Genomic DNA, 26,526 nt, shown 5'->3' with positions numbered 1-26,526 from the left:
GAGCAGGTTTCATTTTGAGGCTGTGCTTGTTAACTTTTGAGTCTCTTAATTCATGTTTTGTTATATTGATCAATGATACACAGAAGTGTCTAGAATCAGAAACTTTGTAAGACAATGGTTAAAAGCTTACTATGAGTAAACATGTTTCACCTTTTGTGGTACTGTTTGCCATGGCCAGGAAAAATCAGACCTTGAACTCTGACTTCACTGTGCTGCAAATCTTTGATCACAGCCCCACACACACCTTCCTCTTCACACTGGTCCTAGCCATCTTCACAATGGAATGTGTGGGAAACATGGCCATGATTCTGCTCATCTACTTGGATGCCCAGCTGCACATGCCCATATACTTCCTCATCAGCCAGCTCTCTCTCATGGACCTCATGATCATCTGCACCATTGTCCCTAAGATGGCTGTCAACTTCCTGTCTGGCAGGAAGTCCATCACTCTGGCAGACTGTGGAGCCCAGATATTCTTCTATGTGTCGCTGCTTGGATCTGAGTGTTTGTTGCTGACTATCATGTCCTATGACCACTATGCTGCCATTTGTCAGCCTCTGAGATACACCCATCTCATCAGACCCAAAATTTGTGGACTTATGTTTACTTTTTCCTGGATCTTGCGTTCTATTGATGAACTCACTGATGGTGTAGTTACATTTTCCTTCTCTTATTGTGGGTCTCGGAAAATAGCCCACTTTTTCTGTGACTTCTCAGCCTTTCTAATCCACTCATGCAATGCCACATCCACATTTGAAAAAAATTCTTTTGTTTGTTGCATAGTGATGATTGGTTTCCCCGTAGAAGTCATCCTTGCTTCCTACACTTGGATTATTCTGGCTGTTATCAGTATGGGTGACTAAGTAATGTCCTCTATATAATCAGAGAATAATGTAAGTGCTGCTCTAAAATGTGTCCTCAGTGAAGGTCTAATTGAAAGCTTACTTAAATTTGTTCCACAAAAAAGGGAACTGGAAAATTTCCCCAAATATAAAATGAATTTATTTTTAAAAATACCACTGATACTAACCACTATTTTATAAATTTTAGCATAATGTTGTGCTAATCATCTACATTCTCTTTTTTATACTAGATGATATGCTCTTCTTATTCTGGCAATCACTTTATAAGTTAACTTTGAAAGAATCCAAAATATTTGAAGTTCCAAGGGTTCCTAAACGAAGGATAATGAGTCCCCTAAATGGAATAGTTGGAATAGGGAAGAACATGCAGTTAAATAAAATGTGTGTTTCAGAACATGCTTCCATGTGGTCTGTGCACATATGTAGGACCAACACCCTGCCCAGTCACGGTCACCATGACAATCCCTGGGTGCGGGTTTTGAGAGATCATCAGAAGGAGAGAGAGGACAAAAAGAAAAGTAAAGTGGGATAATCCTGAAAGGCCACAGAAGTACAGAAGAAGGCAGAGCTCTGATTTCTAAAGGGAGGTTATGTAAATCAGGAGTTAAGAAAGGAGGCCAATCGTCACAGGTCTGTAGCAGAGATAAGAAGCTTGAGTTTAATCATGGGCCTTTACTAAGGGACACTAGACACTCTTATGAAAAAAATGGTAATGGTATTTGTATTTCTGAAATGTTGTTACTTTAGGAACATGAAAACATTCAGGGTGAAGAGAGATCTGGCAAAAGAGCTGTTCTAAAGTTTGCATGATGAATGTATTGAAACATGCAAAAGATATCTTACAGAGATGGCTTGAGAAGGCTGTGTGGAGCCTACGCGGCCATCTGATCTGAACTGTCAGAGTAAAACCACACACAGTTAGAGTTCTGTGAGTTCAACTCATGTTTATTTCAGCCCATATATTTGATAAGACTTCCTGGGAAGAGATAAATATTAATTAAATGGAGAGGGCAGGTAGATGTACATTGCTCACTTTGCAATTAAAAAATCTTTTATAATCTTAATCTTTTCTTTTTAATTTGTGAATACTGAGTTTCAGAATTAACACTGCTTCTTTAAAGAAAGTGCAGGCAGCCTTCATTTGCAGCTGCAGCATGTAAAGCATGAGTATGAACATCTGTGCTGCAGTCAGAGGAGCTCCTAGGAACCTTTGGAAGAGGGCGTGGCACTGTCACCCAGGTCATGGGCGGAGCCTGCTGTGCAGGCAGAGGATTTAGGGTCTGGGACCATGGGAAGGGAAGGGTTCTGAGTCACAGGGAGCTTCAGGGCTCTAGAGTCCCCTTCCTAAGAGGAGGAGGGCAGCTCCGTGTGGCAGGAAGCCCAGACCCAGAGAGAGGAGTGCTGCTTCCCAGGGAAAGCAGAGCTGAGGTTTCCTTGGGATTCGCTCCTTCGCCTGCACCTATGAGTATGGTGAGTACGGTCTCCCCTTGCACAGAGTCTGACTTTGTTGAGGACAAATGAAAAATAATACATATGAGAAAGACGTGCATGATGTAGGGTTATACAGGGAGATGCTCCCCAGCCTGGTTATTAAACTTTGGTGGTGTCCTAGAGATTCACTATACTGTAGGTAGTTCTGACGGCGTGCTGAGCTGCCTTATCCTCTGCTCAAAACCCTGTGTTCTGTCTGCAAAGGAGTGATAGAAAAAGGAGACGAGATCTCCTCAATGACTGCCTCTCTGTATTTCAATTATTAAACCTTATGGTAAATGTCAGTATCTTCTAGTTGGTAGATAAGCACCTCAAAGGGACTTTACAGAAACACTCACACATGAGCAGCTCTGATCCTGTCCTTTAAGCAGACACATGAAGATTTACACGTAGGAAAATTGTATAGTCTCTCTCATGCTGTAATGGCAAACCTTTTAGAGACCTACCTCTAAACTACACCCCAAAACTCACTCCTGAGTTCAAATGACCAACACTGCAGTTAAGCCTGAATAGTGAGGTTTTAGTTAGAAAAACAATATACATATTAACATATTTTTTCTTAAAAGAAAAACAAACAGCTTGCATGTACAACTGACCTAGCGCAAAGATTTTGTTTATAAATTATTAGGAATGTGATTTTTTGCCCCAGAATTATCCAGCTTCCTTATTTATGTTCCATTTGAGTCATCAAATACACTAATGAACAAAATTCCTGGGACTCCACACCTTAAAAATAAAAGAATGATTTGGTGAAACTTGATTTAGTGAGTCACACAAAACTGAAGCATGTTGAATGCGCTGGGATAGCTGCATGGAAGTTCCAGGTTCATTCAAGTTGCAAGACCCAGCCACATGGTGGACCCCAGGGCCTGAGGTTCTCCAGATGCTTTGGGTTTATGCAGATCTCTTCATGATTTAGATCCCCTGCTTTTCCATTCTCCTTTAGTATTGCAAGATCTCAGGATCGCTGCTCAGTCTTTTTTTTATTTCATTTCAGAACTCTGTTTTGGAACCTGCCTCTGTTTCTGTATAGTTAATTATCTTGTCTCTAACTTATTCTTTCTAAATAAAAAATAGGTCAGCAGAAAATGATGCCTTTGAAGTATGATAATTTAGAAGATCTATATCTATACCTATACTTATATCTATAGCTATGTCTATATCTAAATCCATATATAAAAATGTATATATCTTGTGTGTGAGTGTGTGTGTGTGTGTGTGTGTGTGTGTGTGTGTGTGTGTGTGTGTATGTTGCTTTGAATGGGGCTTTACTTTGGGATACATTAATTAGGAAAATGACCCCATAGTATGAGGTTTTATACACATTTTGAAATCAGTTGAGATCATTTTACAAAATACTGAAAGATTATCTCTTTTTTAATCAAACATTTAATCCCCATTTTCATTGTAGTTACTTGGGCTTTGTCCCACCTCCAGGGATGTGAGCATTTTCTCCCTGGTCTCCATCCAAAATGGTTTCCTGGTAACCCACCACCTCCATCATACATTCAACAACTGAGAAGGTTTATTCATGCAACCTCATTTCATGTTGCTCCATAACTTCAACCAACACCATTCCCGTGTTTCCTTGATTAGTAGCAACAGTGAAGGGTGCACCCATGTGCATGTTTCTCCAGGCTCCATTTAAAGTGTCCTTTCTTCCTCCCACACAAGCACATCCTGCACCCCAAGTTTTCCAGCTGGCCTTAGGGTGATTTGCACTCTCATTACTTCACTCGTAGTGGCAGACATGCCCCTCATTCTGCAAAACTAAAGTGAAACCCTTAAGGACCACAGAATGAGCACACTTATGTTTTCTATGTGTTTATATCAGGAGTTTATAAGCTGTTTTGCAGCATAAATTTTAAAAATCAGTTTCTCAAAAACACAAATGCACACTAATAAACAAAGAAAGAAAAGCTCATTTCCCCTCCTCAAAGTGTAAATAAGGACCAAAATTTATAAATATACTGCGAACAGGAAGAAATTGTTCAAAAAAGAAAAGTAACTTGGGGAGGGGAAAGGAACTAAAGAAAACAATGAGAAAAGAAAGATAGAATGGAAACAAATATTTTGTAAATAAGGAGGAGAAGAGAGGTACAAGGGGAGGGAAGGAAATGGGGTAAAAAGGAATTAAGATGTATCACACACAGGAACAGACTCCCTATGATGATGACATCATTATGTAAACAAAAATTGTACCAATAAGGTTAACAAAAGAAGGATTAGGAGATATGAAATTATTCCTAAAATAAAACTAATTTCCTCTTTTCCTTTTCATGAGTATTTTAGATATTTTTATAAAATTAGACAAGAAAAGACTTGCAAAATTAGACATATGGAAAAGTTATAATATAGGCTATTGATCAGGCATGATCATGAACATCTGTAATCCAAGCACTCAGGAGGCAGAGGCAAGAGAAATGTGAGTTTAAGATAGTTTGGGCTGCATAGTGAACTCAAGGACGGCCTGACTACACAGCAAGATTCTATCTCAAAAAATAATATATACATGCCATTAATCTGTTCTCTGGATTAAAGTGGGACTGTCTTTCCATTTGATAAGGCCCCAGTGTATTTTCATTTGGCTGAAGTTAGGCAGTAGGAATAAAGCATAAAGACAGGAATTGTCTTACTTAGGAGTCCACCAAAATGGAAATCAACAAGGGAGTTTCCAGTGGTAGGGATAATTTCGTGTAGACAAATACATTAGCTTTCTCCTAAGCCTTCTATTTACTCTACCAATGAGTAAATGAGTGTGCTCTCATGAGTTCTGGTAGTCTTCTATGAGAACAGAAAGGAAGTGTTACTGGAGATTTTCTTTGTGAAGGATGAATGAAAACAGTGAAAAAAGCCCTGGACCACGTCTCCCAGCATATGCATCTAAAGGAGGTCACTAAGCGTTGGGAGAGAAACTCACATGTGCACTGTACACCCTGCCCAGTGGAGGCCTTGCTGCAGTTATACCTTTGAAAATTGAACTCAATAAACATGCTGTTACATTCTCTGTAACTTTCAGATAAGGCAGCTTATCTAGGATGGGATGGGGAAACCAGACTTTCCACTCTGACTTCATCCTGCTGGGAATCTTCAGTCACAGCCCCATCCACACCTTCCTCTTCACCCTGGTCCTCGCGATCTTCACAGTGGCTTGTGTAGGGAACATGGCCATGGTTCTGCTCATCTACCTGGATGCCCAGCTACACACACCCATGTACTTCCTCCTCAGCCAGCTCTCCCTCATGGACCTCATGCTCATCTGCACCACTGTGCCCAAGATGGCCATCAACTTCCTGTCTGAAAGGAAGTCCATCTCTCTGGCAGGCTGTGGGACCCAGATCTTCTTCTATGTGTCCCTGCTTGGAGCTGAGTGTTTCTTGCTGGCTGCCATGGCCTATGACCGCTATGCTGCCATTTGCCAGCCTCTGAGGTACCCAGTCCTCATGAGCCGGAAGCTCTGTGTGCTCCTGATTGCTGCTTGCTGGATCTTGGGCTCTCTGGATGGCATCATTGTGCTCACAGCTGCTTTGTCATTCTCGTACTGCCACTCTCTGGAAATTCATCACTTTTTCTGTGATGTGGCAGCCCTGTTACCTCTCTCATGCACAGATACATCTACATTTGAAAGGCTGCTGTTCATCTGCTGTGTGGTGATGCTCATCTTCCCTGTCGCAGTCATTGTCACTTCCTATTCCTGTGTCCTTCAAGCCGTCATCCACATGGGCTCTGGGGAGAGTCGTCGCAAAGCCTTTGCCACCTGCTCCTCACACCTGGTAGTGGTTGGGCTCTACTATGGGGCTGCCATGTTCATGTACATGAGACCAGCCTCCTTGCACACCCCAGAGCAGGACACAATGGTGTCAGCCTTCTATGCCATCCTCACGCCCATGCTCAACCCACTCATTTACAGTCTGAGGAATAGGGAAGTCTCCAGGGGGCTTAGGAAGCTGCTGGGGAGAGGAAAGATCCTATGATTCTGTAGAAATTCTTTGAAAGTCCATTCTGGACAGCAAGGAGACTGGAGTCCCTTGTGTTACCCTATCCAAGCTTGCTTTCCATATTTCTGCTCTTGTTTTATCAGCCTTAGGAGTTAACACACACACATATATATGTGTGTATATATATAAATGTACATATATGTATATATATTTATATATACACATATGTGAATATGTGTGTATATATATGTGTGTATACACATATGTGTATTTGTGTGTATATATATATATGTATATATACTCACACACACACACACACACATATATAAATATGCACACATACATAATACACATTACTGTCTTGCTGAGAGGAGTTGAGGCAGTAAGCAGGCTGTGTCTACCACTGCCAATGTCAGTTGTTTCCTTAGTCCTCAGCTTTGAGTGCTGTCTGATTCTGAGATGCTCCATTTCCAGCTGGAAATACTTCTGAAGGCCCTGTGTCTCACGTGCAAACAAGGATCCCAGCTGGTCCAGTCTTTGAACACATGCATCTCTGTTTATGGATCAATCACCTGGCAGTGTGTGCCTTCAGCTCTCATGTGTTGAAAATCTGTATGGAATATTTTTACCTTGATCCTTCTCTACTTAATTCCTAAACATTCAGGAGTGGGGAATCAGTGTGGGCACTTCTTTCAATTAACGTTCTATACAAAATGGCTCCTATCAAGTACTCTGTTTCACCTTTATGGTAAGCGTAGATTTTCAATGAGTTTGGATAAAACATCTCTTCCATTTGGCACCACAGTCACCCTTGTTATCATGTAATTTATCTTTCATTCTTACAGTATAGAATCTGCCTGAGAAATTAGAGCACTATCATTATCTGGAATTGATAACCTTGTTTTTTTAAAATAAAAATTTAAATAAAAACATTTGTTATCAATTAATTTTTAAAAATCTTCCCTCTCCCTCTGCTCCTCCCTCTCTGTATCCCCCTATTTTAGGTGCTAGAGATGGAAGCCAGGGTCTCACATGTGGCTGTACCTTGGAGATACACTCTCTGCTCTTTAACTTTTTATTTTGAAATAGGACCCACCTGTCCTTGAACTTGAATTTCTCTTGCCTCAGCCTCCTGAAATTACAAGAATGTACCACAGCACCTGGTTAAAAATGATTCTTCAATATTTCTGGTTTCTAAATCTATCCAAGTCAGCTGTCTTAATGTTCTGCAAGGGGGCTATTCTGGGATAAAACACTTATTTTTCCAGTGTTATCACAAGATTGTAATCTGCATATCTAAAGCCCCTGCTCCTCAAGAAATGAAAATAGTCATTACCCCTTAATTGCCTTGATTTTTCTGTCTTACAATTCAACCTTTAATTTAATAGTATTTTGTATTTAATTTCACCTTCTTACTAAATCTAGATTTTATAACTAAATGACATGACTATTGGTTACAATGGATTGCATTCCTCAGGCAACTACAAAATATTTTGTGGCTAGTAGAATAGTTTCATATTTTTATTTTTAGTAAAATTAATGGATCAAAAATGCAATACTTAATGTTCATAATTCAGTACTTTTGAGTATATTCCTATGCTTGTGAGAACATTAACATGAATCTATTTATAGTTTTATTATTGAGAGAAAACTCACAGGTGTTAGCATTTGTGTCACCTTCACTCCTGCCCTTGTTCTTGGAAATCACTGTATTTTTCCTAGTTTCCAAGTTTGTGTTATTATGTTATATTAACAGAATGAAATAATGAAATTCACTTTGGAATATTGGTACATGCACACAAAATATTTTTATTCCTTTAACCCTAATACTGCTCTCTTTTATTTGCTTCCTGTGGTCTTCCACACAGCAAATTCACTACTTTCACTGTTTGCCCCCCTTTTCTATCATTAATCATATAAGAAAAGATGACACTTAGCATGATGTACTCCAGTTCTCACCAATTTTTACTCTAAGGACGTGATTCTGAAAGAATAGATAGCCAAAAATGACATAGATTTGGAAACTCAACAGCAGGATACTGAGAAAAACCTCCTTGTCTTCCTAAGAAGGGCACATCCCAACCTCCTTGCAAACTCCACTCTCAGGTTGTCTTGCAACTTTTGATCCACACAGTCCCATTTTGAGACAAAACCTCAAGTTAAATTCTAGTGATCCTGTTCCCAGGGAAGCCTCATTTACACTGATTTGCATGGCTTTGCCCACCTCCTAGGGGATTTGCTCACCATGAGGGTTATAATGTAGGACCATTTAATTTCAAATTTCCCCTCCCAGAGCAAGCATAGAGACTCACACTGGACTGGAAAGAAGCCCACTAAATGACCACCACTGACTGGACTCCAAATTCTAGGAATGAGAAGAAAAATTCTATTTCTTAAAATCGGATTCAGTGTGTTTAGTGATCCAGGCACTGGACCTCTGCAACCAAGAGAAGAAGAAAAGCCTGGCCACTGCTCCAGCTAGCAGCAGACCTCAGCATCATCCATATGGCACTGTTTCAGGTGTGTAAAGAATACATGAGGTCTGAGATTCAAAAGGCTTCCACCCCGATTTCAAAAGGTCTGGGATGCCAGGCAGTGTGCCCCTGAGGGGGCAGTGTATAAAGCAGTGAGTGAAAATCCAAAAGTACACTGCATATCCAAACAGTTTAAAAGTCAAAAATGTGGATCAACTAAAAAATGCCACAAGTGGGGAGCAAAGTCAGCCCCCACCTCAAAAAGTCCATTATAAGATCTATATCCACCTAAAGTGCCATGGGGTAAAATCACACAATCTCTGTAGAGCTCACTATTTGCCACAGATTGCTTCACGCGCTGGAATTGCAACTATAGGACTTAACATTTTCCCTGCTGGGTTTTATAATTGTTTTGTTCTGAATCCTTTGTATTCCCATTTGTAACTTTTAAAATGGGAATGTTTATTGTGTGCCACTGCCTGTTGGATGTGTGTAACTGTTTCCGTTTGTACATTGGCTTTCAGCTAAGGTTTGCCTTACATCTCAGAGGAGACATGAGACTTAAATTCTTCAGTAATGCTGAAGCTGTTAGGACTTTGGCAACTAAAGACTTTTTTTTAATAATGGAATGCACGTGGTTTTGGGGGGTCCTAGGACAAAATGTTGTTTTTCTAATAAACATAGTGTTGATAGAGTTGATGTTGTTTCTTAAGGATTGTTAAGCTGTGGTATAATGTTAAAGTTGCAAAATGTGAAGAATAAACATGTCTTATGTCTACAAATGGGTTTTAAAAATGTTTTTACTTTCAAATTGACAAGCGGTAGATTTTAATGATTGGTATATTGTGTCAACTTGAGAAGCTTGGAAGTTTAACAAAGACTCAACAGGAAGCCAGGATCATTACACTGTAAATATCCTCATCCTGTGCAAGAGGAGGACACAGAGATTTTGTGAGTGCTACACCCACCCTGGCCCAGGGGTGGGGGGTGGGGAAATGGGGGGTGTGGTCTGTGTACAACATAAAGGAGAAATAAAGGCTTGCTCTTTCCCCTTTTGTTCTGGATGCTTTTCTTGGCTGCTGCCCTAAAGTGCTGTCTCTGTGCTTCGCCACTCTGCCTTGCAGCCAGCTGATGATGCAATAAAATTTCCACAGACCGCGAGCTAAATAGAGATAGGGTTAAGAGCAGGAAAAAGGCATTGGATAGGTAATGACAAAAGGAGCATAAACATGGAATAGGTTGACATTTGTTCTATGGTCCCATTAAGCAAGTGTTCTGGTCTAAAGTCACAGTGTGTGGAGGTTAGAAACAATGCTCACAGTCTATTGGGTTGGTTGTCTGAAGCATGGATCAATAGCCAGCCCACAGGGAATGAGCTGGGAATGTCTGATATTCCTCAGGTCATTGTTGGTGAGGCTATTCAGAGGCTCAGGTAAATGGGAACCATGGTCGGATTCCTCAGGAACAACCTATTGCTTAGCAGTGAGGTGGTCCAGGAGATGCACCCTTCAGGACAGCCTTGAGAAACAAGTAGCACTGCATTCTTAAAGGGCTCCAGGATTTCTCTCCTCTGTATCACTGGCCTTATGTTGTGTTTATGAAACCCAGAATCCTTGCTTCTGGGAAGACTTGTCATTTCTTTCTTTCTTTCTTTTTTTTTTTTTAATCTTTTTGCTTTTTCTTTTATTGGTACCAGGGATCGAACTCACGACTGCCTGCTTGCAAGGCAGGTGCTTATGCTGCTGAGCTAAATCCCCAGCCCAACTTGTCATTTCTGATACCACTTTCACACAGATAGGGACATGTATGGAAAGAGCATTTATGAGCAAATCTGAGGCATGATGTGTATGCTCAGAGCTGTAGATACGGGCAGTGCTAGTTATACTGAGACCTCCAGAACATTTAACCACTCATGTGCGCTCTGCCGTCCCTGTGCCTGAAGGATTTGTTTCTCAGCTTCTAGGGCTGAATTTCCACCACAGATGTTGCTTCAGCCTGTGCAGGAAGCCAAGTACTCCTGCTTAGTGTGGCCTTGTGAGTCGACTCAGAAAACATTTCAAAAGCACAAGTCGCACTAACAAATTTCGTTACTTTCTAATGTATCTATTAAATTTTTAAGATTAAAGTCAAATTCAAATTAAGTCAAATAGTATTTAAAAAGAAGAATCACTTTTTAATTGTGTACTGTAAATATTGCAAGTGACTTTTGACTATCAAATCAAAGGGTACTTTTGAATATATTTTAAATATTGTGGACATATGTCTTGTATTTTATAATTACAAATTTTAGCAAATTTAAGTATAGATTATTTATTTGCAATAAAAATTTAATGTGAATTGATATAAACTAGAAACATAATATATATGACTTGCTTGTAATGATTTCATCATGCAATATATCCCTTAATTAATTTTGATATATTTTATCAATTGAAAAATGATTTAGATGTAATAGATTTTAAAAATGTATTATTGGTTAATTCATATATATGTACTATATGCAATAGTGTAATATATCATATATAAATAATTTTATATTTCCTTTTATTAAATGGGGATCACTAGAATCTTTTTAAAATATTTACTTTCATCAATTATATCTATCTTTATACAGATTAGAGAAATCTAAGCAACCCTGTTACATTACAGAAAATACAAATCAATCTCTAAATTATTTAAAATCCACTGCATGACTTTGATGAACAAAACTTGGTTAGTGTACTGGACCCCTTGTGAAAAAGTTTCCTTCACATGAGAGATGAGACTTATCAAATTCAGAGCTTTGGCACAAACGTTAAAGTTTAAAGTTACAGGTTATGCTATTCAAGTAGAGATGGAATTTCCAAAATAAGGACATATTATGGCATTTAACCACTAGACGGAAGGAGAAAAACCAAAAATTTCTGCAAATTGACCAAAGCTTTGCTAGAATCTTGAATATTACAAGACACTATTATCACTGACACTGGTGTCACATGACATTTATTGCACGCCTACATTCGGGTGACTAAAATCCCAGAGTAGTAACATGTCATTCACAAGGACAAACATTCTGCCTCTCTTAAAACAAACCTTTCCATGATACAAGGCTCTGCAGACACAGGAACTGTGAACCTGTGAGAGTCAGTGAATACACAGCCACAGATCCTTGAAGGAGATTTTTTTTCTTATCCACCAAAGATTGAGGTTAGACTCAGCAGCAAGGCCTAGTAAGTTAAAGGAATTCAGGACAAGGATCAGGAGCAGGAGCAAAAAGTTCACGCTGACAGCTCACACACTCCACATCTTCTTCCATAAGGACACCCCTGACAGCAGGCCATAGGAGCCTCCCTGAGTGCGGTCCACTGATGAGAGCTGGCACAGGAAAGCAGGGAGCACCTGAGGGCAGCCGGAGTGGTGAGGAAAAATCTCCCAAGACACAGCACTTTCACAGCAAGCATGTGGTCCTTCCTGTGCAGAGAGAGGATGCTTCCAGGTTAGACGTCAGGGTCTGCAGTGAAGGGGCAGAAATAATTGAACAGCCGGGAGGGTAAGAAGTTAGTAAGACTGGAATCAGGGAGGTTTAGAGTGGGCATAAGTGAAAGTATCTAGTCCAGGGGAGAGGGAGTGAAGAATATTTTACACCTCCTTACACATTCCCGTGGAAGAGGTGCTAAACGTCCTGAGCAAAATGACGTTGCCTGTGCATTTCCAGTATTCTCTGTCATCAGCCTTGGCTGCAGCCACGCGATGAGCACAGAGAAAAATCGGCCTTGGGGACAGGTGAGGCGATGAGGGACACAGCAGCACACAATCATGTTTGCCATGGCTGGTTCAAATTCCGTATTTCCACTGTTTCTCTGGTTCAGTCCCAGGCAGATTCCCACACGCCTTAGGCATCAGCTGTAGCACTGTTAACTCTGTTGGGTACTGTCCTTCGTGGTCATTTCTCCTAACATGCTCCTTAGCCTAGCATCCGCAGGAGGTGGAGCTGCCACAAAAGCTTAGGTACCGCTGTTTCCTCAGAGCACCTCTTTAAGGTGCTGCAGGTAGAAGGCAATGTGTGAGGCAGGGACACACGGGCATTGGTAGAGAGCCACCACTGGGCAGCACTAGTGAGTACACTGCCTAGGACCTGTTCACTAGGAGGCTCCTGGAGGAGAAGGAAGTCTCTCTCCTCTCCAGACAGCCCTGCTCTGGTTTGCAGGCCCTGGCTCCCCAGCTTGCCCAGAGTTCAGAATGGAAGGAAATGGTACTGTGGTGTGAGACGGAGCACTACCTGCCTATAGAGCCTGAAGGTCCGCTCTCCTGAAATAAGTAAGATGGTGCCAAATCAGTGAATAAAAGAAGAACACCACAGGATAAAAGATTAAATTCATGCAGAGGCATTCCTGAAAAGGAAATAAAAATTTTGGGTAACCAGATGAAAAGTTAGCAGGGTTAATCAGTTAAATGTGGATGGATCCTTGTGTCTCCAGTTGCACTGCTGTGGATTCTGGTTCCCAGTGACAGGGAGGGTGACAAGGTGGTTTCCCTTAGGAAATGTCCTTCTTGAGCTTACAGGAGGAACAGTGATTAGATACCAAGATGCACAGAGAGACCACAGGTGACTGCACCCCTCCCCTTGCATAAGGACTCCTCCCTCCTCCAGAAACCTGGGAAAGGGTCATAACATAGGGTTGCATGGCTAGGAATTTCCCTCGCCGTGTTCCATTATGAGAAGACTGCAGAGTTGTGAAACCATAAACTGAATGACTCAGCCGATGTTTGAAATCCAAGTTTCAAAACAAACAAGATTTTGAGTTTTAGTTTTCATGGAGAAATGTCCTTGCTGTGTGACCCTCCCTGAGGCCCTGGGGGCCCTACTGGTCCTGCTCAGTGGGTCCCTGTAGAGCCAGCCTGGCTAGGGTTCAGGAGGAAAGCCAAGGGGGAAGATGCTGCTCCTCTGCCTGAAATTCCCTCCCCACTGAGGGCTGGATGTGAACAGGGTGATTGTACAGGACCCTTGGCCTGCAAAGAGCACTAAGTGAATTTGTTTTTCAGGGATCCCATAGGACTGAGCGGCTAAGGAAACACCAAGGAGGAATTAGCAGAAGGGGAAAAAGAGGAGGATGGGTGCACATGGTGACTCACACTCCCCTACAGGGTCTTAGCATGCTCAAGTCTGTCTTACATAAGAGGCAAAGGATCAGCAGTGCTGCAACTACCAGAGGTGAAAACTATCTCAGGACAAACCTTTCCACTCTCCTGCCTTTTGTACTAATTAACATAACTGAAAATGATTGGTTAAAGGCTGTCTGGTAGATGGGAAATTCTCCCATATTAGGTAATAAGACATCAAGAAATACTAGGAATAACAACATCTCCCCAGCTCTCTAGGCTGGGAGCTAGGTGGGCACTGCAGCCCCTCCTAACCCCTGCTGGGTGTGTTTCTGTCCCTGTGTTGCCCTGCACCTGTATAAATTTATTTGCACTCTAAGCTGAGGAATTGTGAGCCCTACTGTACAGGAGGCCATCAGTAAAGTGGGGAAGCATAGCTGAGGTCACATCTGACTGCCTGGAAGCCTAGATCTTCAGAGAGTTTGATTATGTTTTCCTTCAGCGCAGTGGGAATGGAGGTAGTGATTAATAAGGCCAGTGGCACTAACCCTGCCAAATGCAGTCCTGTACAGAGGACTGAGGGAGAGGCCTTAGTGGGAAGAGTCTTATTCAGAGACCCATTAATCAGACCTTTGGGAATGCGGCTGCAAAATTTAATGAATTTGTTAAATCTGAGTGTCTGTACTGAGTAGCTAACAGCTTCCCTGATTAATTAGCAAGAGTTAAACCTGGAAAAAAAAAAAAAAGAGTTAAACCTGGGCTTTTTCCTCTGGAATTAGTGGTTAATTGAAGCCTTAATATAGAAGAATAGAGGGGAATGTCAGGGATCAATAAGAAACTTTTATTCACAAACTCAAAAGCAAACTGGGATGTGTGGTCTCCATGGTGAGAGTTGGTGGAGAGTGTCTCACACAACGAAGTTACTTTTATAAAATATGCTACACTAATTAATTGCTTCCAGCTTCAACTTGGTATTCAGTAGTCACGGCTTCCATGAGAAGCTTCACATGTTAAAGTGTGCATTCCTCCTGCCCTACCATGAAGGCTTCATGCCAAGATTGGATAATTTTAACTTAAAGATGAAAAACAAATTAGATTAATTCTGCAGTTTTAAATCAAAACAAAAATTCCCTTCAATATATTGAGTCTGTAACATTAATTGTAGCCAATGCATAGGGGTTGATAGTTTACCTAAGATGGGTATATCCCTAAAACTTTCTTAATGCTACTTCACTGAGTTTAGTATTTAAACATATGATATGTTATGTGTAGTGCTATGAACTTGAAATTTTTTTCAATGTGTTGGCTCTAGAGGAAGACAGTGTGTTTGTGATTCTACATGAATTTCTGCACTGCATTTCACTGTATAAAACAGAACATGTGTTTAGCAATTGCAACCATAGATGTGAGACTTTGTTCCCATAAACAATACAGCAAAGCCAATAAAGCTAATTCTCATAAATATGTCTAAATATTGAAATGTTACAGCAATTTGCCCATAAATTGTTATTATTGAAGAGAAGAATAAATATTTGGACCTTCATTTTCTGTGAGTATTCTGTTCATGGGCTGGAAAATGACTCACAGTAACGAAAGAGAGGATTGCTTCCATGTTTTAAAAGATAATCTTATAGCATAATAGTGTAAATGATAGTGTAATAAGATGTTTTAAAATAATTAGCATAAAGTTGACATCAGTGAGATGGTAGAGTGAGAAATTCAGTCTCTCATCTTCCTTTAAATGCAGGTGGACAGTGACTGATGCTTAGAATCAGTCCTTGGTAGACTGAGTGACTCAGCTAAGCCCCTGCAGCAATGCAAGGGAGTAGAAAGTGGATAATTAAGAGGGACACAGACCCACTGAGACACCCAGAGAAATCCAGGGAAAAGGAGGCATCAGGACTGTGATCCTCACCCATACATGGCGGTGATGTGGCTTCCAACTGTTTGTTCTGTCATAGACCTCAGCAAATTTAATCACAGAGTGACCGGCCTTCATGCCTGCCTTCCAGAATGAGCCACTTACTGCCTCCTATGAAGGGCGCACCACTCCTCAAATCTCCACATACACCCTGAACCTTGTACCATGGCAATTCTGCACACACCCAATCTTCACATCATGATAATAGCTGAGCTCTGGGTGTCTTCTTTAGAACACTTGGCTGTGGCCAATGCAGCTTGACTTTACCCTGCAGGTCAGCCTGCTTTCCTTCATTATAATGAAATACCCACAGTGGTTAACATAGCATCAGGGATCACTTATCGTGGTCATTGTTACCACTGCTGTTCAGATCAAGGAGCCATGGTCTTTTCACATGAGTGCCTGCTCCAGGCCACAGGCTCATCAGTGCTCCACAGGGGCTGTGGTCCAGGCAATGGTGCTACTTCCATTGGGAGCTTTCCTGGGAGCAAATTCAGGAGGAAGCCTGATGCCCTTGATTGCATTTTCCCTGCCAAAGAGCAAAAGTCAGAGCAACACCGGCAAACATCCTGTCTAAAGACTCTGATCACCCTTACTGCTGTGGATGACACCTGCCGCCTTGCGCGCTGAGAGCCCAAGATGTGCATGGACCATGTCCTCAGCCAGCAGAGGGACAGGATACAATGTCAGTCTTTCCTCTGTCACTCTCACATGCAGCTATAGCTGAAGGTTATGGCCACAACACCCAACTCACAGGTCTGAAAAAGTTGACTACCTTTGATCCATCAAGTACGCATACAACTTTAAGACAAGTAAGAGATATTTCAACATGTCCGATTATTCAGTGTAGTCATAGAAATCATACAGTACTTCAGAAATGTAATAATACTGTAATGATGTATAGGTACTGTGTTTATTTCCATGATATCTCTCTTAGTGTGTGTATTAATAAGTTGTAGTTTCTTCAAACTATCATGAGTGCTTCGCATCAAGGGAGGATGAATTACATAAGGTCAGCATTCAATAAAAGCATTGCACAGTATTGTACTATTGCTTGAATACATCTAAATTATTGTTTACATAATGAATTATTAAATGGTAACTTAAATACTTATGTAATAAATCTTGAAATATAATGTTAATATTAATTGTTATTAATGATTACCATAGTGACATACTAGAATTATTAAAGAAACAGGTATCATACAGGTGACAGGGCTGGACAGGGCAGTGGTGGTTGGAAAGCTGCCTCACCTGTGTGACTCTGGGGAGCGCAGCTGTGACTGAATGGGTGGCACTGTGCTTGGTGCTCACACTGCATGTGGATAGGAAGAAATCTGGCTGAGTGAGGAGTCAGTAAGGAGCCAGGGAGAGTGGTGCCCAGACTCTGGGAGGCAGGTACCTTGGTACCTGTGCTCACTCCTAAGTGAGCAAATCAGAGATCAGATGCTGTGTTCTCACTCTGAACATCACCACCACAAGCAGTGGCTTAGACACCTGTGACAACCAAGGTGTACACTACACTCTGACATTCTAAAAGCCAGGAGCTGGGTGTTCACTGTCTCTGAGCCTGACCCATGAAACACTGAACCTGTGCGTGTGAGGGGCTCGATACAGCATGTACTTTGTCACTTCTCAAGTGCAGGGGCTGGGACTTGTAGGCCAACAGAGCACCACTCACCAGGGTGGCTCATATGGCCCTGAGTTCCGTGACTGGTGGGCTTCTGAGTGCGGGGCAGTGTCACCCCTCCAGGGACATAGATTGAGGGCATCCTGTGCTCTGTGGTTTGAGTGCATCCTTTCCCCAGTGTGGCCCACATAACCCCAAGTCTCTGCTCATAAGACTGCTGGAGAGGCAAATGGATATTTGCTGTGGACCTGTGTGCTGCCCCATGGAGCAAACCATGAGGTCAGCAAGCCAAGTAAATGCTGCGTCCTAGAACTGCTGTGTGAATTGAAGTTGTGCATGTGGGAGGGATTGGGCTTGGGAAGTGGCCCGACAGCCAGGCACACAGACTGTGTGCAGAAAAGTGGCTGCCACCTCATACCTCAATTGCATGTGCAATTGGGTTGTGTGAGGCCTGCTGGTGTGAGGCCCTCCTGGGTCCAGGCCTTTGCCCTTCCCTGCAGACAGCAACCACACACCTGAGAGTAGTGGGCACAACCGCAAGGAAGAAGCTCAATAACTCAACTCTTGTGGGTATCACTTGTAAAAAGACCTTGTGAATGTGCAATATCAGACTTAGAACACATTATGGACAATAATAGAGGACCACAAAACTAGCACCCACATAATCTTTACCATACTCTTGAATCAATTTTTAGGAGAACCAAAACCACTGTGTCCTTCATGTTCTAAAAGAGTATGTACAATGTCAAAACTCATCATTCTAAGGGGAGCACATGGGAAATCTACACAACCACATTCATTTATAATTAATTTTAATATTTCTCAACATAATGATAGTAGACCACACGTTGTTGAGAGAATAAAATTTTCAAATATTTCAGTAAAAATTTGGAAGAGTCTGAACTCTGTGATTGATGGAAATCTAAACACAGAAACACTACAACGTGAGAAAACAAGATAAAAAATGATTGCATACCCAAATCCATGGATTCAACTGTTAATGCAATGTTGGACAGTGAATTCAAAAATTGATTTTTAAAACTATGAATTCCAAAAGATAAGGTTTAAAAAAATCTAGAGCAAAATATAAGATATGAAAAAGCATTTCCATAGCAAAATTTTTGATAAAAAGAAAGCACAAAAGTTTTGGAAAGAAGCTAAGAATTGGCACATGGCTATAATCCTACTACTCACGCAATGGAATCAGAAGAATTGCAAGTTTTATTCCAGCCTGTGTAATTTTACAGCTAGTGAAAACTTACCTCAAAATCTTTTTGAAAGTGTTATTTCTATTATTTTATTATATATTTCTACTTCTATAGAATATATATATATATATATATATGTATAATAAATATATATATTCTATAAAAGTATATTTCTATTATTATTTTATTTCTATTCCTTCTTCTGAAAAAAAAAACTTCAATAAGTTAAAAAAGATTCAACAATAGATCAAGAAAAAATATCAGTGCTTGAACATAAGGTACAATAATACAGAAAAAAACCACTGTAAGAGCATCTATAAGTGGAATGGACAAGACCCTGGTCCTCAGTTAAAATCAGGCAAATAAACAAAACACAATTGCAAGTTGGTGGTAAGGAGCAGATATACTAGTTATTGATGTGAAAGATTTTCAGTGAAGCGATATGAAAATTTCTAAAGTCTTAGGTTTGAGGTGAATATTCAGGTACTGAATTCAGTTACAATCCAAAGGAAAACCAGAAAAACATGGCCCACTGGATAGGAGCATTGAAGTGCCTACATTAACACAAGTTGCAAGAGAGAAATGGCAACTAAATCATAATAGTAAACTCATAGAAACACAGCATGTTTGTTAGCAGAAACTCGGGATCAAGGGGGCAAGGAATGATGTAATAACAAATGTAAAATAATGGCCAACTTTGAGCACTAAATCTTACAAAGGAATCTTCCGGAATTAAAAAAGACATCTTCCATACAAGCAAACATTAAGAAATTTATCACACTCAAGCAACATTGCTTTGGATACTGAAAGCAATAATATTCTTAAAGGAGAATATAAACACAAGCAAGAACAAACAAGAAAGAATAAATATTATTAGAAGAGTAAAGAAAAAAAACAAGGAATACTTTCACCCTAGCGAAACAATACGGTATTTACAGATGCAAGTCTGATTGATTTCATTTATGAGTATGGTCTCAAATTGCATCTATTTACCTATAAAAGGCCTGAAATTTATCCTTCTTTATATCTAGGTAATATGTCATTGCATAAAAATATCACATCATTTTTATCCATTACATGGTTGATGGTCATTTGGATGGTTTCCAGGATTTAGTTGTTAAAAATTGTGTTGCTATAAACATTGGTATATACATATATTGCTATAAACAATAAAGACTGACAGGAGTTCAGACACATTTGTCTACTATCACTCTCTATGTAAAAGCCCTTAATTTTTAATTAAAAGACTTAGATTGACAATTTGGATCAAAACAAGGAGTCTGCTATATTTTATCTTTGAGAAACACATCACCACCGCAATACACACATACTGAAAATGAAAAGATAGGAAGTGATACTCCATGCAAATGAATTCTGAAAGCAAATCAGAGTACTTACATCAGAAAAAAGAGACTTCAAGTCAAATTTAATAAGAAAAGACCAAAACCTTTCATACCATGATGGACCAACCCGGTAAGAATCATTCATGATTATAAATGCATATGCAATGAAATTTGATGTTTCTAATTTTTATAACATCACTGAACATAAACAAAAGACATCAACTCCACTATAGTGCTGATGGTTAAATTCAGTATTCCACTCTCATAAATACATGAGCCATCCAAAATAAAACAATCAACAAGAAATGCTGTAATGAAACTACAGTAAAAATCAGCTGTACTTAGTAGGCTTCTTTGGAATTTTCTTTCCAGGAAAATCATCTTCCAACCTCTCCTCTGTCTCTATGAGATGGAAATTTTTTTTCCTTTGAAAAAAATCTACATTTAAAAAATAAAAAATAATTTTCTTTCTAGCAGCAGAAGCTCATGAAATTAGGTACAGATATACTAAAACTGTTTTAGGCATTATTCAGCATGTACAAAAGACAATACAACTCTTTGTGTTTCAGATCACAATGCAAGAGTAACAGATCCCAATAACACCAAAAATTACAGAAACAGAGAAATACTTGGAGATTAAGCAATAAACTTTTGAATAAGCAGCGTGTCTTTGAAGCTATCCAAGATAAGATTCAAAAAATGTATAGAATCAGGTAAACTGGAAATAAAACACACTGGAAGCTATAGAAACCTGAGGGGTAGTCCACAGGTACTTATTGGTATGAGCATGTATGTTAGCAAATCAGAGAGATATGAAACTGGATACTTAATGATACATTAAAACGTAATAAAATATGAGCAGTAAAACTTTTATCCAGCTAATGACTCTGAATAATAAACACTAGCGCTGAACTTAATGAAATGAAAACTAAAAGCAACACAAATGACTGACAAAATGTTGGGGAAAAAAGTTTTTCAAAAAGATAAAGCATTGATAAAGTTACAAAACAAAGTAAAACCCCTCTATTATGCATAATAAACTTGGAACATTTTTGTCATTTAATAATTATTGTCAATCTGATAAAAATTTGACAAGAAATTCTACCTAAAACACACTAAAAATTAATCTTCAAGTGCCAGATACTTCAAAAATTTCTTCCAATGTGCTCATGTTAAATTTTCCACACTGTATTTTAATATAGAAAGGTGCTACCAAATACAAACCAAACTGTCCAAAACACGGAGACACATTTTGGGGATGCGTGAATAATAAATCTGTAAACTATGTGACCCCATAAGACTTTGAGATGCAATGATATCGGGAGAGCCTGAATAGAATAATGTGCTTTTCCAAATGAACTGACACTTAACCACACCTAGGAGTATTTTTTAAAAACCGGCAGAGTTCCTTTCCTAGCCTTGGCCTGGGGCCAGCCAGTGTACTGTGGACTTGGCCTCTGTGGTCCACACTCCCATGGACTTTCCCAAGCTAACATTCATGAAGATTGCAGACCACCCCAAATGGCAAGGTGGCCCGGATTCGTGAGGCGTCCGATTGTTCACTCAGGTATCACCGCGGAGGAGCACAAGGATAAGAGGTGAGCATGTGAACTCTCTGGAAGATATTCAGAGAGGATTCCCAGAAAATATGTCCTTCTCATATGTGTAAGACTATGGTCCACATCCAATCTAGTGAAAGGAGATGAGGCACATTCTCTGAATGTGTCTTCAAAACGTTCTTTACATGAATTGCAGACTCTTGAAAAAGTTCTTAAATAATTTTTATAAAATACAACTAAAAATCACATTTGATGAAATCTTTGAGTATGCAGTTTGCAAATTCCAGATCTCACCTGGTAAGTTAACAATATTAACAGTTCAAGTGATAGATGTCAAGATCTAAAGATGATAAAGAAGTGATCATTCTCTAAAAATTGATAAAATGAAGGTGACCCTATTTGTATGATATTTTTGAAATATGAATTTACTTTTTTTTACCAAAACAAAAACTATCATAAAATTTTTCAAAAGATAGGTATAATTCCTGACATGTAAAGTGATTTGATAATGAAATTGATAGTGCACAGGATGACTGATATTAAGTATAAATAAATTTCCTGGATTTATAGTAATACTGAGTTAATTTTAAATGATTCTTTTCTTGAAATTATTGTTACTTTAAAAAGATAGACAATGTATTACAAATTATGTATTGACAAGTTATGTAAACTGAAAAGGCACTGGAAAATCTGAGATATTAGAAAATTTTTAAGGAATCATGTTATTTTCAGAGAACATCATGTTTAAAGAATAAACATTGTTAACTTAGGAAGAGCAGTTGTATCATGTCTAGGTCAAGAATCAAGACATGATCATTGCATGTATACATTCCCTGAGATGAACATAAACCTTCTGTAGCCTAAATAACTACAAATCAAAAATAAGTGAAATACTATGCATGTGCAAAAATGAAGAATGTAGTGTGTAACATGAGCTGGTTAACATGAATTGTATTCTCCAGGATTAGGAATATTTTCATTTAAATGCAGGATGTGTCTAATTAGATGCTGATTCCCTGGAATTTTCTCTTTTGGGCATATAGATTGCTGTCTACATTGAAATCATAACATATCTAACCCAGTCATTTTACTGTATGAATGTGGTGATCTATATAAGAATAAAGGGGTTACAATTTAACAACTGTGCTTTGGATATGAATTTATAATATGCTACTAAGATTCATAGGAAGCAGGGACATTGTTACACCACCATGCTTAACCAGACCAGAGATTTTCCCTGCCACTGCTTTGAAACATGCAGGTAGAGGACACATTTGTGAGATCAATTCCTCACTAACTGTGGTGAAAACAGACTTTCTTATCTGACTTGGACTTCTGTGCACTTTTGTCAATGAATACAGAATCACAAATCTCAAAGTAAAATTAATGTTTCTTGCTCATTCATTTTACTCATTATTGTTGTAGTCAGGAGTTGTGAGGAGAACAATTAAAATCAAGACATGGAATGTATATTATTTTATGATCATCACCAAGAGTTACCACAAAAAAGGGGCATTAAATCTATATACAACACTAAAGACAAATAATATTCATCCAAGGGCCTGAATCCCACAGCAACATCCTGTAGGAGTCCAGATGAAGACCCAGAGCTCATGACAATGCCTCCCACAAATTCAACTGGAGGGCTGGAGCCCACAAGAAGGACACTCACGAGTCTATGTTGGGAAGGCCCAAAGGTCAGCAGTGGAAGCCAGAAAGTCTATGACAGGAAGGTGAAGGAGCTGTGTTTTCAGGTTAAGGGTTCTAAACTGGAGCCAAGAAGTCATGCTCAAAATAAAGACCAGGGCTGTCCTGAAAAGCACCACAGCCATCCTCAGCAACACAGCGGCCACAAGTTCCTCTGATGATAAGCACAGTGGATTACATGCCAGGAAGCCAGCCTGACAAGTTCATCCTGGAGATTAAGCAGCACATGTCTTCCCCTCCAGAGCCAGGAAGCAATGCTCGATGTAAAGATCAGAGCTTCTCCAGGAGAACCAATGGTTGAAACAGCAACACATAGGAGAACCCAAAATGTCTCAGCACCTCAGTGCCTCTCTTCTCCTTCACTATGTCTCTATTTATGCTGGCAACTTGCTTCAGGTGGAACATGTATGTTCAGCACCATGATGATTTAATTCAGCTGGCATTAAATTGAACACCACCACCAATTTTTAATCTATAACAATTATAAAATATAGTAAATGTAGTTACTACAAAAATAGACATAATAAAACTTTTATACTAAAGTTTTAAAATAGAGCTGTTGCTTTTTAATTTAAATATGCTATGTAACACATTTAAATGTGCTATGTTTAACATAAAGACCTAATGGGAAGATTAACAGTACATCAGTCAGTAGTATGTTTTCTGTTTACTGATTATGTATTGAAAATAATTGAGATTTTCAGAGGAACAGTGTTTCAGTTATTCATTGTTTTCATATTATGGCTAAATGTAATGTTGCATGTAGCTAACATCAGCAGTTTAGTTTTCTTATATTCTGTATGATCACCTAAATTTTTGGTTAAACAATAGTGATGATCATGTGAGTAACTCCTATAACTTCTGAATGTTAAACAGAAATATTACACACCAAAATTGGGAAACAATATTCATAAAAAATATAGGGCAGAGAAATACACAGATGAAAATGATGTGATAGTAGCTATGCTGATGTTGGCAATGGTGTCCATGAAATTGTAAAATCACAGCTGTCAGTGAGAGACCCCCCAGCGTGCCCTGGAAACACTCTGATTCAGAGCCAGTGAGTTCCAGGGGCTCCAGGGAATGCTGGCCTGGTTTTTTAGGTATCTGTGGCTTCTCTATGATATATGATTATAGAAATCATCTTCACAACGGTGCAGCTCCAATGGACCTTGAAGACCACGTGAAGACAGGAAGTGATCAGCGGATATTTAAAACTTGGTGAGAGGATTCTCGGGGTTTTGTTTTCTTGTCTTTTGAGATTTACTTTCCTTTAAAAGTCTTTATCTACAGAAAAGAAAATATAAATAATCTATTGAAAATATGAAGAAGTTATAAAAACAATCTTCTGGAAGAAAGCACATTGTGGGGATTATAAACCTTTTAGAAAACTGAGTCAATTTATATATATATACATAAGGTCTCATCTTGACCACTGATCTTGTCAGTAAAGAAAATATCTGAATGTAAATATAGCTGTGGAGAAATATGTTATTTTTTCATGATTCATGGACTCATATTATATATTTTGTTCAGATGAGTGTGCCAAGATCAGATAAATCATGAGGGAGACAATGGAGATCGTTTTGCAAAATAGTTTCATCTTTGTTAAAGAGTTGTAATAGTTGAATAAGGCAATAAGAATAAAATAATAAACTAAAGTATCTTCTTATGCTTTATGAAATACCATTGCATACACGTCTGTGAAAAACTACACAACTGCCAGATGGAAAATTACACTCAGACTCCAAGTGACTTCATGCTACTGGGCCTGTCCCATCAAGGGTTGGCCTTGTCCTCTTCATGCTCATCGTCCCCATCTTCCAACCTGGCCATGGTCCTGCTCATCCTCCTGGATGCCCACTTCCACACTCCCATGTACATCCTGCTCAGTCAGCTCTCCCTGATAGACTTTATGTACATTTGCACCAATGTCCCCAAGACGGCTTCTGACTTTCTATTTGCAATCAAGTCCATCTTCTTCATTGGATGTGGGAACCAGATTTTCTTCTTTAGGACTTTAGCTGGGTCAGAAGGACTCATCTTGATGTCCACGGCCTATGACGATTATGTGGCTATTTGCTTTCCTCTGCACTACCCATCCACAGAACAGAAGAGTGTGTGTGCTGATGATCCTGGGATCCTGGGTGACGGGTCCGGTCAATGCCTGTGCTCACACAATAAACGCACTTCATATCTCTTACTGCTGGTCCAGGGCCATCAATCATTTCTTCTGCAATCTCTCAGAAGAAATGGTGACTCTGGCCAGCATCTATGAGTACACTGTGTCCCTCAGTACCATAATTTTTCTCCTGTTTCCTTTCCTGGTTATTGTGTTTTCCTGTGGGAAAGTTCTCCTTGCTGTCTACTGCATGAGCTCTCAGGAAGGCAGGAAGAAGGCCTATTCCACCTGCAGCACCCACCTCACCATAGGACTTTCTACATTGCACCTTTTGCTTACACTTATCTCCGCCAAAAGTCCCTCCACTCTCCAGCAGAGGACAAGGTCCTGGCTGTCTTATACACCATCCTCACCCCTATTCTGAACCCTGTGATCAACAGCCTGATAAACAAGGAGGTGCTTGGAGCCCTACGAAGAGTGACTCAGAGAATCCGCTCTGTGAAAATGTAAGCAGATTCCTGCCTCAGCATACTCAGCAGTAGATCACTTCATGAAAATATTTAATGCCCAGGATTCAAGCTGAATTTAACTTGTAATATTTCAAAGTCATGATACGTGACGTAAACACTGTATATTCTGGTCCCTAATATTCATTTTCCTTTGTTGCTTTTGCCATCAAATAATGGGCATGTATTTTTCACTAATGTGAATTTAGTGATGTGTTAACCTGGAAAACCAAAATGGAGAATACTGAAACCTTTGCCTGTCACTCAGAATAAGGCTGCGATCAAGAATGTGGCTGAATATTCAAATATTCATAAGTGGTGTTTTAGGAGATATTTTGTCACGAGTCATTCTTTTGGCTGCCTTTTTAGTTCTTCTCTTCTGTCTGTTCTGTCTGTCTGAATATGTTCAGAATATTTCCTCACACTGTCCTTCTGCTCCTGTGGAAGGGTCAGAGTTCCCACAGGGCCGGATCTGGCAAATCAGCTGATGGGGACAGACTGTCAAATTTTATGAACCTTCCTTTCCCATCAGTGGGAATTGACAGCAGCGCATGCTTTAAATTTTGTCATTCATAATGGTACTTACAAAAGAGGGTTTGCAGAAATGCTGCAGAAAGAGGCAAGAATAATGAAATAAGCTGAGTTTGCAATGAGTAGAAATATTTTGAGGATGATTGATGCAAAT

At 39.6% G+C, this 26,526-nt stretch overlaps 2 protein-coding genes and 1 pseudogene across 2 annotated transcripts; all 3 read left to right on the top strand.

The window, feature by feature from the left end:
• The first annotated feature begins 170 nt into the window (after positions 1–170).
• Positions 171–863, top strand: LOC106025634 (olfactory receptor 2M5-like). Its single transcript, XM_013143265.1, has one exon. The coding sequence runs from the start codon at positions 171–173 to the stop codon at positions 861–863; it is 693 nt and encodes a 230-aa protein (XP_012998719.1).
• Positions 864–5,392: 4,529 nt separating this feature from the next.
• On the top strand, positions 5,393–6,328 carry LOC100731161 (olfactory receptor 2M4-like). Its single transcript, XM_003479737.1, has one exon. It carries the CDS (start codon positions 5,393–5,395, stop codon positions 6,326–6,328), a length of 936 nt encoding a protein of 311 aa, XP_003479785.1.
• Positions 6,329–24,939: 18,611 nt separating this feature from the next.
• Positions 24,940–25,845, top strand: LOC100731431 (olfactory receptor 2L3-like; annotated as a pseudogene).
• The last annotated feature ends 681 nt before the right edge of the window (positions 25,846–26,526 follow it).

The sequence above is a fragment of the Cavia porcellus genome, unplaced genomic scaffold (assembly GCF_034190915.1).
Source record: "Cavia porcellus strain 051 isolate PalLab524CR breed Dunkin Hartley unplaced genomic scaffold, mCavPor4.1 scaffold_2, whole genome shotgun sequence".
NCBI lineage: Eukaryota > Metazoa > Chordata > Mammalia > Rodentia > Caviidae > Cavia > Cavia porcellus.
This window is presented reverse-complemented; position numbering and strand designations above follow the sequence as displayed.

Coding starts and splice junctions, on each gene's coding strand:
- LOC106025634 (XM_013143265.1), top strand. CDS start 171: ATGGCCAGGAAAAATCAGACCTTGAACTCTGACTTCACTGTGCTGCAA.
- LOC100731161 (XM_003479737.1), top strand. CDS start 5,393: ATGGGATGGGGAAACCAGACTTTCCACTCTGACTTCATCCTGCTGGGA.